The sequence below is a fragment of the Silurus aristotelis genome (genome assembly GCF_946808225.1).
Source record: "Silurus aristotelis genome assembly, chromosome: 3".
Taxonomy (NCBI): Eukaryota; Metazoa; Chordata; class Actinopteri; order Siluriformes; family Siluridae; genus Silurus; species Silurus aristotelis.
In genome coordinates this window covers 1,824,446-1,836,945 of record NC_139576.1, presented here as the reverse complement: position 1 = coordinate 1,836,945, position 12,500 = coordinate 1,824,446, and the positions used below count along the sequence as shown (strand labels likewise).

The following is a 12,500-nucleotide window of genomic DNA, read 5'->3' as shown; positions in this document are numbered from 1 at the left end:
AATCGCTAAGCATTTGTTTTGCATGATGAACACATCCGGCAGTTTAAACCGTCCGTGTGGAAACATGGCAAAAGTATCGTTTAGTGTCCTGATGATTTAAATTATTTATTTATAAAAAGGTAATTTAAAACACCTTAATTACTTTAAAACATTTACAAAAATATTTAGTCTTCATGCTCTATGTTGAGTTTGATTTCACTAATAATAAACATACATTTGCATAAATCATCAATATTTAAACATGTTGATTAGAATAATAAACACTTAAAAAAATTATTAATTCAAGGTACATTTAGAACAGATACAAATGTAGGATAAAGTTGCGATTAATCACGATTCAATATTTTAATACATTGACAACCCTAATATATATACACAATATTTCCAAAAGTATTGGGACACCTGACTTTTCCTGCTATATGTGGTTCTTCTCCAAACTGTTACCACAAAGCTGGAGGCGCTCAATTGTACAGGACGTCTTTAGACATTTTGCATTCACTTGAACTTGAAAATCCAAACGTGTTCCAGCATGGCGATGCCCCTATGCACAAAGTGAGATCTGGTTTACATGGTTTGGAGAGGAAGATCTTGAGTGGTCTGCTATAGAGCTCTGATCTCATACCTACTGAACACCTTTGGGATGAATGTGAACGCTGACTGCACCCCAGGTCTCCTCACCTACATTAGTACCTGACTTTCATAATACACTTGTGGTTGATGAACACAAATATCCATAAACACACTCCAATATATATATTACACTGTAAATGTATGTGCGTGTGTGTATAAGATTCTGTCTTCTGTGTATGCATGATTAGATGTGTGTGTAGATATAAAGGAGTGTGTGTATGAAAGAATAAGAGTCTGAGATTTTGTCTGTTGGAAAGTGGGTGAATTTGAGTGTTGTGTGTGTGTGTGTGTGTGGTTTAGAAGTGTGTTTGTGTATATGGTATGTATGTGAGTGTTGTGTATTAGAATCTGTGTATGTGAGTGTTGTGTATGAGACAAAGCAAAAAAAACCCCCCACAAATTTCAGAAAAATGTATAAAGCTTTGTCTAGACATCTGAAGGCCTGCTTTTGACTGGTTACCATGGTTACCGTGGCACAGCATAGCTAAAACATAGCGACGAACCACCACTTTTTCGCGCATCATTTAAATGCAGACGTGTTTTATATTTTATTTTTCTTACTCTGTCTGTGTGTGTGTGTGTGTGTGTGTGTGTGTGTGTGGTGTGTGTGGCTACAAATCAGGAAAAAAGGAAGTTCGGCTCCAACAGACCGTTTATTACTTCACATATAGGGAGTTGAACAACACATTGAAACACGTGTGTGTGTGTGTGTGTGTGTTGCTCTGTGCGGTATGTGGTAAGTGCGTAGTCGCTTTTATTTTTGGTTCTGAGGTCTCGAAATACCTGCAGTGTGTAGAAAGTGGTAAGACTGTGTGTGTGGTTGGTTACCTATACAAACCGCCACAGCACTGAAAAACATGAGTTGCGCAGTCACGTAAAAAAAGGAAAGAAAAAGAAAAACAAATCCGGCTGAGCGCAGGGCCGAGGTGGAGTTACTCCACACCGTGAGCTCAGGGTTTCCATCGAGAGTTTCCTCACCGCCGTGTCGCAACCTTCATGTCAGAATGTGACCTTTCTGTTCAAAACACTCCTAATAGCGAGTACCTGTGTGTGTGTGTGTTTCCTCTTGTCTAACCCCTAGTGTGTGTGTGTGTGTGTGTGTGTGTGTGTGTGTGTGTGTGTGTGTGTGTGTGTGTGTGTGTGTGTGTGTGTGTGTGTGTGTGTGTGTGAAAAAGAGAAATCCTCAACAGTTTGGCCTATAATCCAAATCACTGGGTGCCAGTATTTTTGTGTGTTGAGTGTAAGCGTGATCAAGCTGAAATGCAGACGTCTGAGTTTTAAACACTTTACTGTAGAAGGTCCTCAGTAGGGATGATGATCAGTTTCACCTTGTTTAGTGAGCAAACATGCAAATAAATAGATCTTCAGGTTCAGCTTCTTTTTTTGCGAATGAAATGTTAAATGACACCAAATTCTGTCTGTCAGTATTACGAAGGAGAGCATAGTGGACGTGGAGGCTGTGGTGCAGAAGGTGGAGCAGAAGATTGAGAGTTGTTCTCAGCAGGATGTTGAGCTGCACATCCAGAAGGTAAAACATACTGTTTCTAACACTACTAATATTCACCGAGTTTCACTATTCCACCTTTTGTTAGTTTTATTCCAAAATGGATTGAATTCATTCTTTTCCTCAAAATTCTACAAGACAAAACCCCATAATGACGATGAAAAACAAATCACATGTACAGAAGTTTCACAGCCTTCACCATGACACTCAAACTGTAGCTCAGGTGCCTCCTGTTTCCACTGATCTTCCCTGAGATGTTTCTACAACTTGATTGGAGTCCACCTGCAGTAAATTCAGTTGATTGGACATGATTTGGAGATGCACACACACATCTATAGAAGGTCCCACAGTTAACAGTGCGTGTCGGAACACAAACAGGAATTGTCTGTAGACCTCTGAGACAGGATTGTATCGAGACACAGATCTGGGGAAGGAGACAGAAACATTTGCAGCATTAAAAGTCCCAATGAGCACAGTGTCCTCAATCATCTGTAAATGGAAGTTAGAAACCACCAGGAATCTTCCTGGAGCGGAGCCACCAGGCCAAACTGAGAGATCATGGGAGAAGAGCCTTAGTCAGGGAGGTGAACAAGAACTCGATAGTCACTCTGAGTTGATCCAGCGTTTCTCTTTGGAGAGAGGAGAACCTTCCAGAAGAACCACCATCTCTGCAGCACTCCACCAATCAGGCCTGTACGGCCTGCTCAACACCTGGCCAATACCATCCCTACAGTGAAGCATGGTGGTGGTGGCAGCATCATGCTGTGGGGATGTTTTACAGCAGCAGAAACTGGAAGACTGGTCAGAATCGAAGGAACAATGAATGCAGCAATGTTCAGATACGTCCTTAATGAAAACCTGCTCCAGAGCTCTCTGGGGCGACGGTTCATCTTCCAACAGGACAAAGACCCTAAACACAGCCATAATAATGAAGGAGTGGCTACAGGACTCTGTGAATGTCCTCGAGTGGCCCAGCCAGAGCCCAGACTTGATCCTGATTGAACATCTCTAAAGATATGAAAATGGCTGTGCACCGATGCTTCCCATCCAACCTAATGCAGCTCGAGAGGTTCAGAGAGAAGAATGTGAGAAACTGCCCAAAAATACATGAGGTCGTAATTGGTGCCAAAGAAGCTTCAACAAAGTATTGAACAAACTTGTGAAGACTCCTGTACATGCGATTTTATTTATTATTTATTTGTAATAAATTTACAAAGATTTTAAACAAACTTCTTTTATGTCGTCATTATGGGGTTTTGTTTGTAGAAATTTGAGGAAAATAATGAATTCAATACATTTTGGAATAAAACCAGGCGTCACCAACAAAGAACATGTTTCTAAAAATATCTTTTTCCTACTTTGTTAAATCATTGTTGATAAATATTGTGAGAAATCATTAACATGATCAGTGTCTTCACATAGATGTCTGCCGGTCTCTCTTTCAGTCCCTCTTGCAGCCTCTCTGTCTGCCAGTCTCTCTTTCAATCTCTGTCTGCCAGTCTCTCTTTCAATCTCTGTCTGCCAGTCTCTCTTTCAATCTCTGTCTGCCAGTCTCTCTTTTATTCTCTGTCTGCCAGTCTCTTTCATTCTCTGTCTGCCAGTCTCTCTTTCATTCTCTGTCTGCCAGTCTCTCTTTCATTCTCTGTCTGCCAGTCTCTCTTTCATTCTCTGTCTGCCAGTCTCTCTTTCATTCTCTGTCTGCCAGTCTCTCTTTCAATCTCTGTCTGCCAGTCTCTCTTTCGTTCTTTGTCTGCCAGTCTCTCTTTCGTTCTTTGTCTGCCAGTCTCCCTTTCGTTCTCTGTCTGCCAGTCTCCCTTTCGTTCTCTGTCTGCCAGTCTCTCTTTCGTTCTCTGTCTGCCAGTCTCTCTTTCGTTCTCTGTCTGCCAGTCTCTCTTTCGTTCTCTGTCTGCCAGTCTCTCTTTCGTTCTCTGTCTGCCAGTCTCTCTTTCGTTCTCTGTCTGCCAGTCTCTCTTTCGTTCTCTGTCTGCCAGTCTCTCTTTCGTTCTCTGTCTGCCAGTCTCTCTTTCGTTCTCTGTCTGCCAGTCTCTCTTTCGTTCTCTGTCTGCCAGTCTCTCTTTCGTTCTCTGTCTGCCAGTCTCTCTTTCGTTCTCTGTCTGCCAGTCTCTCTTTCGTTCTCTGTCTGCCAGTCTCTCTTTCGTTCTCTGTCTGCCAGTCTCTCTTTCGTTCTCTGTCTGCCAGTCTCTCTTTCGTTCTCTGTCTGCCAGTCTCTCTTTCGTTCTCTGTCTGCCAGTCTCTCTTTCGTTCTCTGTCTGCCAGTCTCTCTTTTGTTCTCTGTCTGCCAGTCTCTCTTTTGTTCTCTGTCTGCCAGTCTCTCTTTTGTTCTCTGTCTGCCAGTCTCTCTTTTGTTCTCTGTCTGCCAGTCTCTCTTTTGTTCTCTGTCTGCCAGTCTCTCTTTTGTTCTCTGTCTGCCAGTCTCTCTCTTGTTCTCTGTCTGCCAGTCTCTCTCTTGTTCTCTGTCTGCCAGTCTCTCTCTTGTTCTCTGTCTGCCAGTCTCTCTTTTGTTCTCTGTCTGCCAGTCTCTCTTTTGTTCTCTGTCTGCCAGTCTCTCTTTTGTTCTCTGTCTGCCAGTCTCTCTTTTGTTCTCTGTCTGCCAGTCTCTCTTTTGTTCTCTGTCTGCCAGTCTCTCTCTTGTTCTCTGTCTGCCAGTCTCTCTCTTGTTCTCTGTCTGCCAGTCTCTCTCTTGTTCTCTGTCTGCCAGTCTCTCTCTTGTTCTCTGTCTGCCAGTCTCTCTCTTGTTCTCTGTCTGCCAGTCTCTCTCTTGTTCTCTGTCTGCCAGTCTCTCTCTTGTTCTCTGTCTGCCAGTCTCTCTCTTGTTCTCTGTCTGCCAGTCTCTCTCTTGTTCTCTGTCTGCCAGTCTCTCTTTCGTTCTCTGTCTGCCAGTCTCTCTTTCGTTCTCTGTCTGCCAGTCTCTCTAATCTCCTTTTCGTCTCTGTCTTTTTGTCTGCTAGTTTCTGTCTCTTTGTCTGTCTGTCTCACTGTCTGACTCTCTCTCGCTCTTCCAGCTGTTTGTGGTGAGTCAGGCTGAGCCTCGGTTGCCTCTTCAGTTGGATGATGCTGTGAGACCTGAAGTGGAAGGTGATGAGGTATGAACAAAACTTACACAAACCTCACACTTGCCTCATAAAACTCACTCTTACCTCACACAAATCTCACTCCCCTTACACACGCCTTGCACAAACCTCACTCACCGCACATAAACCTCACACACCTTACACTTACCTCACACTCACCTCACATAAACCTCACACTCACCTCACATAAACCACACTCACCTTACACTCACCTCACATAAACCTCACACTCACCTCACATAAACCTCACTCACCTTACACTCACCCCACATAATCCTCATACTCACCTCACATAAATCTTATACATACCTCACACTCACCCACATAAACTTTGTACATACCTCACACTCACCTCATACTCACCTCACATAAACCTTATACATACCTTACACTGACTTCACATAAACCTCACTCTCACCTTACATTTATCTGACACAAACTAGACATAAACCACACTCACTTTTCACACACACACACACACACACACACACACACACACACACCTACATCTGTGTGATTTAGCCATATAAAATCTACACTGTGGGTTTGATTTGTAATGTCGTTGATGTGTTTCTGCAGGAAGGCAGAGCCACAGTGAATCAGGACACCAGACTGGATAACCGTGTTATTGACCTGAGGGTGAGTACGGGGCTTTTCCTCCTCCTCCATTTTGGGGTTATTTCCCCTGAACCATGCAATGGAATTAAAATGATTCATAATAATGTGAACTCTTGTGATTGGTCATGTTGAGTCATAATGAAACTCACTTTGTGGTACGTGCGGCACACACACACACATTCTCATGATATGTATTGTCACTCTGGTTGGTAAACAAGAAGTAAACCAGGCACTACTGTACAGAACATTCAGTACTACGTCTCGACACGTAGCAGATAAAATAAATAAATAAATAAATAACGCAGAGGCAAAGAAGTGTGTAACCATGGTGACGCACTTGTTCATGGTTCAGCTACGCTGTTGTCAAAGCGTGTAAACAGGAAAATACCACAGAATTTACCACAGAATTTCCATAACAATAGAGACACATAATTTACATTTACTGTCCTGAATAACTTTACACTGAACTTCACTGTAATCCTGGATGATGTTTTAATCCAATGTGATTCTGGACCACATCAATCTATGTCTGGAAAAAACAGTTTATTCGGGATCATTTAATAGCTTTATTATAAATTGGATGCATTTAATCCTGTATTATATCACATTATTACCTGTGATGTCGTTTTAATCCTGGATTTTATCACATTATTACCTGTGATGATGTTTTAATCCTGGATTATATCACATTATTACCTGTGATGTCGTTTTAATCCTGGATTTTATCACATTATTACCTGTGATGATGTTTTAATCCTGGATTTTATCACATTATTACCTGTGATGATGTTTTAATCCTGGATTATATCACATTATTACCTGTGATGGTGTTTTAATCCTGGATTATATCACATTATTACCTGTGATGGTGTTTTAATCCTGGATTTTATCACATTATTACCTGTGATGTCATTTTAATCCTGGATTTTATCACATTATTACCTGTGATGTCGTTTTAATCCTGGATTTTATCACATTATTACCTGTGATGATGTTTTAATCCTGGATTTTATCACATTATTACCTGTGATGTCGTTTTAATCCTGGATTTTATCACATTATTACCTGTGATGGTGTTTTAATCCTGGATTTTATCACATTATTACCTGTGATGGTGTTTTAATCCTGGATTATATCACATTATTACCTGTGATGGTGTTTTAATCCTGGATTTTATCACATTATTACCTGTGATGGTGTTTTAATCCTGGATTATATCACATTATTACCTGTGATGATGTTTTAATCCTGGATTATATCACATTATTACCTGTGATGGTGTTTTAATCCTGGATTATATCACATTATTACCTGTGATGATGTTTTAATCCTGGATTATATCACATTATTACCTGTGATGGTGTTTTAATCCTGGATTTTATCACATTATTACCTGTGATGGTGTTTTAATCCTGGATTATATCACATTATTACCTGTGATGGTGTTTTAATCCTGGATTATATCACATTATTACCTGTGATGGTGTTTTAATCCTGGATTATATCACATTATTACCTGTGATGGTGTTTTAATCCTGGATTATATCACATTATTACCTGTGATGATGTTTTAATCCTGGATTATATCGCATTATTACCTGTGATGGTGTTTTAATCCTGGATTTTATCACATTATTACCTGTGATGGTGTTTTAATCCTGGATTATATCACATTATTACCTGTGATGGTGTTTTAATCCTGGATTATATCACATTATTACCTGTGATGGTGTTTTAATCCTGGATTATATCACATTATTACCTGTGATGATGTTTTAATCCTGGATTATATCGCATTATTACCTGTGATGGTGTTTTAATCCTGGATTTTATCACATTATTACCTGTGATGGTGTTTTAATCCTGGATTATATCACATTATTACCTGTGATGGTGTTTTAATCCTGGATTATATCACATCATTGTTCTGGGTTAAGTATTGTTCTTGAGTGAATGAAGCTTGGTGTTTTGTTCCCTCACTGAAAGTTCATACAGGATGTAGATTTTTTTTTTTTGGTTTTGTTCTTGACTTTCCCCATGTGGAGGTGTGAAAGATGAGTCGCATGTATGTGTGAGAGGGAGGCAAGTCACGTGATACGAGCAGCACGTGGACTGGAATGGGTGTTTGAGCGTGGTGTTTATCACACACTCTCCTGTTGACATGGGCTGTGGGACAGGTGTGAAAACAGCACCTGCGCTCTGAGTTCTCCAGATTTACTCCTACGCAGCTGAACATCTCGTGAAGCTTTGGTAATTCCAGACTAGTGTAGTGAGTGTAAAAACGTGTAAGAAAAACAGGAAGAGCGCTGCATGTCTGCTTTCACACCTTCTGCTTTTTATCTGTTTTTTATTCTTCTATAATTGAACATAAGAAAATGAACAAAAGGAAGAATGAACAGTGACAATACATTTTCTGTTTGTGACTTAATGTCCAATCAGAGCACAGCATCTCTCCCCCTTGTCCCAGTAATCAATCAGAGTCTTTCTCCAATGTCATTGTAACAAATTAGAGTACAAATTTCCTTTCTATTGTCACTGTAACTAAAGCGAAGGTTTATTCCTCAATATCTCTTTAACCAATTAGAGTTCATGTTCCTTCTGCAGTGTGTTTGTAACCAATCAGGACACTGTTTATATCTCTAGTGTCTCTGTAACCAATCAGAGCACAGTTTTCTATTCCCGATGTTAATGTATAAACAATGCCAATACATCAATGCTAATTAATGGTTATGTTGCCATGGTAACATTAACAACAATTTAATGTGGATAGTGTGCTGTATAAACCAATCTGCATTTACTGTGTGTGTGTGTGTGTGTGTGTGTGTGTGTGTGTGTGTGTGTGTGTGTGTGTGTGTGTGTGTGTGTGTGTGAGTCCGTTATTTATGGTTGTTCTTTGTGTCTCCTTATAGACGACGACGAGTCAGGCGATTTTCCGCCTGCAGTCAGGAGTGTGTCAGCTTTTCAGAGACACACTCACCAAGAAGGGATTCGTCGAGATCCAGACCCCCAAAATCATCTCGGGTACACACACACACACACACACACACACACACACACACACACACAATATGGACACAGTGTCCCTTTGAGCACCCACAACCCACAGAAACCTGATTGTCCTTAATTTTCTGTGTGTGTGTTTGTGTGTGTGTCGTATCACGAGCATCGAGGCACACTGTGTCTCTTTCTCACACACTGCTAGACTTTTATAGTCCCGTTTTTAGTTCCACCAATCCGCTGGCGAGCCGTGCGGAGTCCTCTGCTTTCTCACACTTGCGTAGTTTTTGCGGTTTCGTGTTTAAAAGAAAAAAATAAATAACGGTCTCTTTCACTTCCTTTTTCGCAGCGGGCCAATCAGAGCGCGATGTTCGTATTCGAACTTGGCGCTCTTTTAGGGTGTGCCACCACCTGTGGTTAGAAATACACATATTTTCTGATGAAATATCACATCCGGTGGCACACACACACACCCACCCACACACCCACCCACACACACACACACACACACACACACACACACACACACACACTAGAACACTCTGTGCCTTATCGACTGCATTTAGTTCAAAATGTATTTTCCATCCTGGTTGTCTATGCTTATGGTCTTGTTGCCTTGGCGATGCTGACAAACATGCGGTTGTATATTGACGTTCTGAAGCTCAGCTGTTGTTAAGAATGAAGTTTTGTCAACCTTCTACACCCAGACATCTCCATAGACATCAAGCAAGATGCTGTGTTTGAGTAGAAAGTTTTGGCACCCCCCCCTATACCCAGTTGTATCCATAGACATCTTACGAGACGTGTTTGACAGACATCTTAATAGACACTGGACGATTGGTCATGTTTGACCATTGTCTTCGTAGACCCATATCTATAAAGGTCTTCTATGAAGAAGTCTTGGCACCCCCTACACCCAGACGTCTCCATAGACTTTGGATATGATGTTCGAGTATAAAGCCTTGGCACCCCTACACCCCCCCCCCCCCCCCAACCCAGACGTCTCCATAGACTTTGGATATGATGTTCGAATATAAAGCCTTGGCACCCCTACACCCCCCCCCCCCCAACCCAGACGTCTCCATAGACTTTGGTCGAAACATAAAATTTGACTAGAAAGTTTTCCCACTGATGAATTTCTACACCCAGATGAGACGTTGTGTTGATTACTTTTTAATTATCAAATTAATCAGTCTGATCCAAAGCTCAGTAAACAAACACACACACACACCACACACACACACACACACACACACACACACACACACACACACACACACACACACACAAGCCTTCCGAAAGTGAAAAGGAACACTGACGTAAACAATCGCTGTGTATAAAGACACATTCTGATATATAAATGTCACACGTCAAACAACTTCCTGTTTTTTTTTTTTACCGCATGTTCACGCTAGTTGCTAGCTTTCGTGCTGAAATGTTTAGCCCTGTATACCCTCCTGCAGCAGCATGGCTCCAGGGGAAAAGCAGTGATTTAAAATGGTGTGTGTGTGTGTGTGTGTGGCTCAGATTTAAAATAAAAACTTTCACGAGTACTCTTGTGTTTTGTGCTCCTTCGATGTACATCACTTTTTAAATTGTATTGGTGCAACAAATTGTACTTATAATCCTGATATTAGATGTGATGTTATTGTCAGCTTTAGCATGAGTATAATGCTGTGTGTGTGTGTGTGTGTGTGTGTGTGTAGCTGCAAGTGAAGGAGGTGCGAACGTCTTCACCGTGTCTTACTTTAAGACGAGTGCGTACCTGGCTCAGTCTCCTCAGCTCTACAAGCAGATGTGTATCTGTGCTGACTTCGACAAGGTCTTCTGTGTTGGACCAGGTAGAGAACACACACACACAGTAAATTCTAGCCTATTGTTCAGATAGGGGGCACCTGTCTGTCCATCTCTCCATCTGTCTGTCTTTGTCTTGTCTTACTGTGTGCTAATCTGTAGTTCTGTCTGTCTGTCCGTCTGGGAATCTGTCTGTCTTGTTTTCTAATTTTTTGCTTATGTCTTTCAGTTTGTTTGTCTGTTTATTCCTCTGTTTGTCTGCCTGTCTAGTTGTTTCACTATGTGCATGACTAGCTGTCTGTGTGTCTGTCTTGTCTCACTGTGTACTTCAGTCTGTCTGTCTGTCTGTCTGTCTGTCTGTCTGTCTGTCTGTCTGTCTGTCTGTCTGTCTGTCTGTCCTATCTGTCATTCGGTCTGTCTTCTGGTCTCATTTTCTGCTTATCTGTCCATTTTTCTGTTCATATATCTGTCTGTGTTGTTTTATTGTGTGTTTATCTGTTTTTCAGTCTGGCCATCTGTGTGCTTATGTCCTCCAGTTAGTCTACCTACCCTTCTCTCTTTCCTTCTCTTTCTCTTTGCTTGAGGTCCAGGTAGCTGTCTGTCTGTCTGACTCTGTCTATAAATGCGTTTCTCTGCTTATCTGTCTTGCAATTCTTTTTTGTTTGTTTGCCCACAAGTCAAGTTCAAGTTTATTTCTATTGCGCTTTTCAAAACAGACATTGTCTCAAGAGTGAAGGTGAACGATGTGTGTTTATCCTTGATGATGGAACCTGGGGTGACTGTGGTGAAGGAAAAACTCCCTTAGATGTTATGAGGAAGAAACCTTGAGAGGAACCAGATTTAAAAGCAGAACCTCATCCTCATTTGGTTGAGATCAAGAGTGTGATTATAGTCTTCAAACACTACAGAACACTGGAGAGTGAGAACTAACATGAACACTGGAGTGTGTGATTGAGTGTCTGTCTGTCTGTCTGTCAGGAATTATTGAGTCAGTGATGTCCGCTATCCACAGTGTGCAGTGATTCAGTCAGGAATCACAGATTGCTGCTGGCGATGAAACACTGTGATCATGATTGCAAGAAAGAGAGGGATGAAGGGGTATGAAGTTGAATCAGATTAAATAAACCTTAAAGGTGGAGAAGGTGGTGTGGGATGAGTGTCGGTCGGGATTCACAGCTTGGTTGAGGAGAACTCCGTACTTTTCTGGATCTGCCCTCTTGACAGATGAGGGCGTTTCCAGACGTGAGAGCAGATGACGGTCATTGGCTCATTGGTCTCCTTTAGTGTTCACATAACTATACAGGGGAAACCCTGATGTGTCTCAGGAGTAAATAAAATACAAATGAGTAATAATACTAATGTTTGTATAACTTTGTATCTGAAACGTTGCAGTTCTCCATTACTCTCACAGCTGTGTTTGTTTGTAGTTCAGTGACTCACTATTTGATAGAAAAGCAGTTTTGGGGTTCCCCTGGGTTCCTGCTAGGTTCCCGAGCTCAGGGACTCGCCCACTGTTCAGAAAACAGATCACAGAACTTCAGTACATGATCAGTATTAGTCATGTTTATGAATTCTTTCAAAGTACAGAAGTATCTCTCCCCCTCTCTTTCCTTCACTCCCTCCATCTTTTACTCCATCTCTCTCACTATCACTTCCTCTTTTTTGTAATGTTTTATTATTATGGTTCTCAACCTTTAAAAAAACATGTTCTCCAATACATTGTATATGATCACAAAAAGGTTTGTGGACACCTAAGCATCAGATTGCTATGTGCTTCTCTTTGAGCGTCCCATTTCCACATCTAGTCTTCATTATCTGTTATATCCTCCACTCTTCTGGGAAGATGTTCCACTAGATCTTTGGAG

General features: G+C 41.4%; 1 protein-coding gene and 1 long non-coding RNA gene across 2 annotated transcripts in view; one reads left to right on the top strand and one right to left on the bottom strand.

Annotated features, from left to right (window-relative positions):
* dars1 (aspartyl-tRNA synthetase 1) overlaps positions 1-12,500 on the top strand; it is a 30,546-nt gene that overhangs the window by 10,357 nt on the left and 7,689 nt on the right. The window contains exons 7-11 of the mRNA XM_083536082.1: positions 2,056-2,158; positions 5,158-5,238; positions 5,806-5,865; positions 8,754-8,865; positions 10,548-10,682. Coding sequence (XP_083392208.1) covers positions 2,056-2,158; positions 5,158-5,238; positions 5,806-5,865; positions 8,754-8,865; positions 10,548-10,682 — 491 coding nt within the window. The remainder of the gene's footprint in view (positions 1-2,055; positions 2,159-5,157; positions 5,239-5,805; positions 5,866-8,753; positions 8,866-10,547; positions 10,683-12,500) is intronic.
* LOC310723337 lies at positions 8,874-10,539 on the bottom strand. The gene is made up of 3 exons (XR_014532647.1): positions 10,102-10,539; positions 9,896-10,046; positions 8,874-9,802 (listed from the first exon to the last, which is right to left on the bottom strand). It is a non-coding gene; the product is annotated as an uncharacterized lncRNA (long non-coding RNA).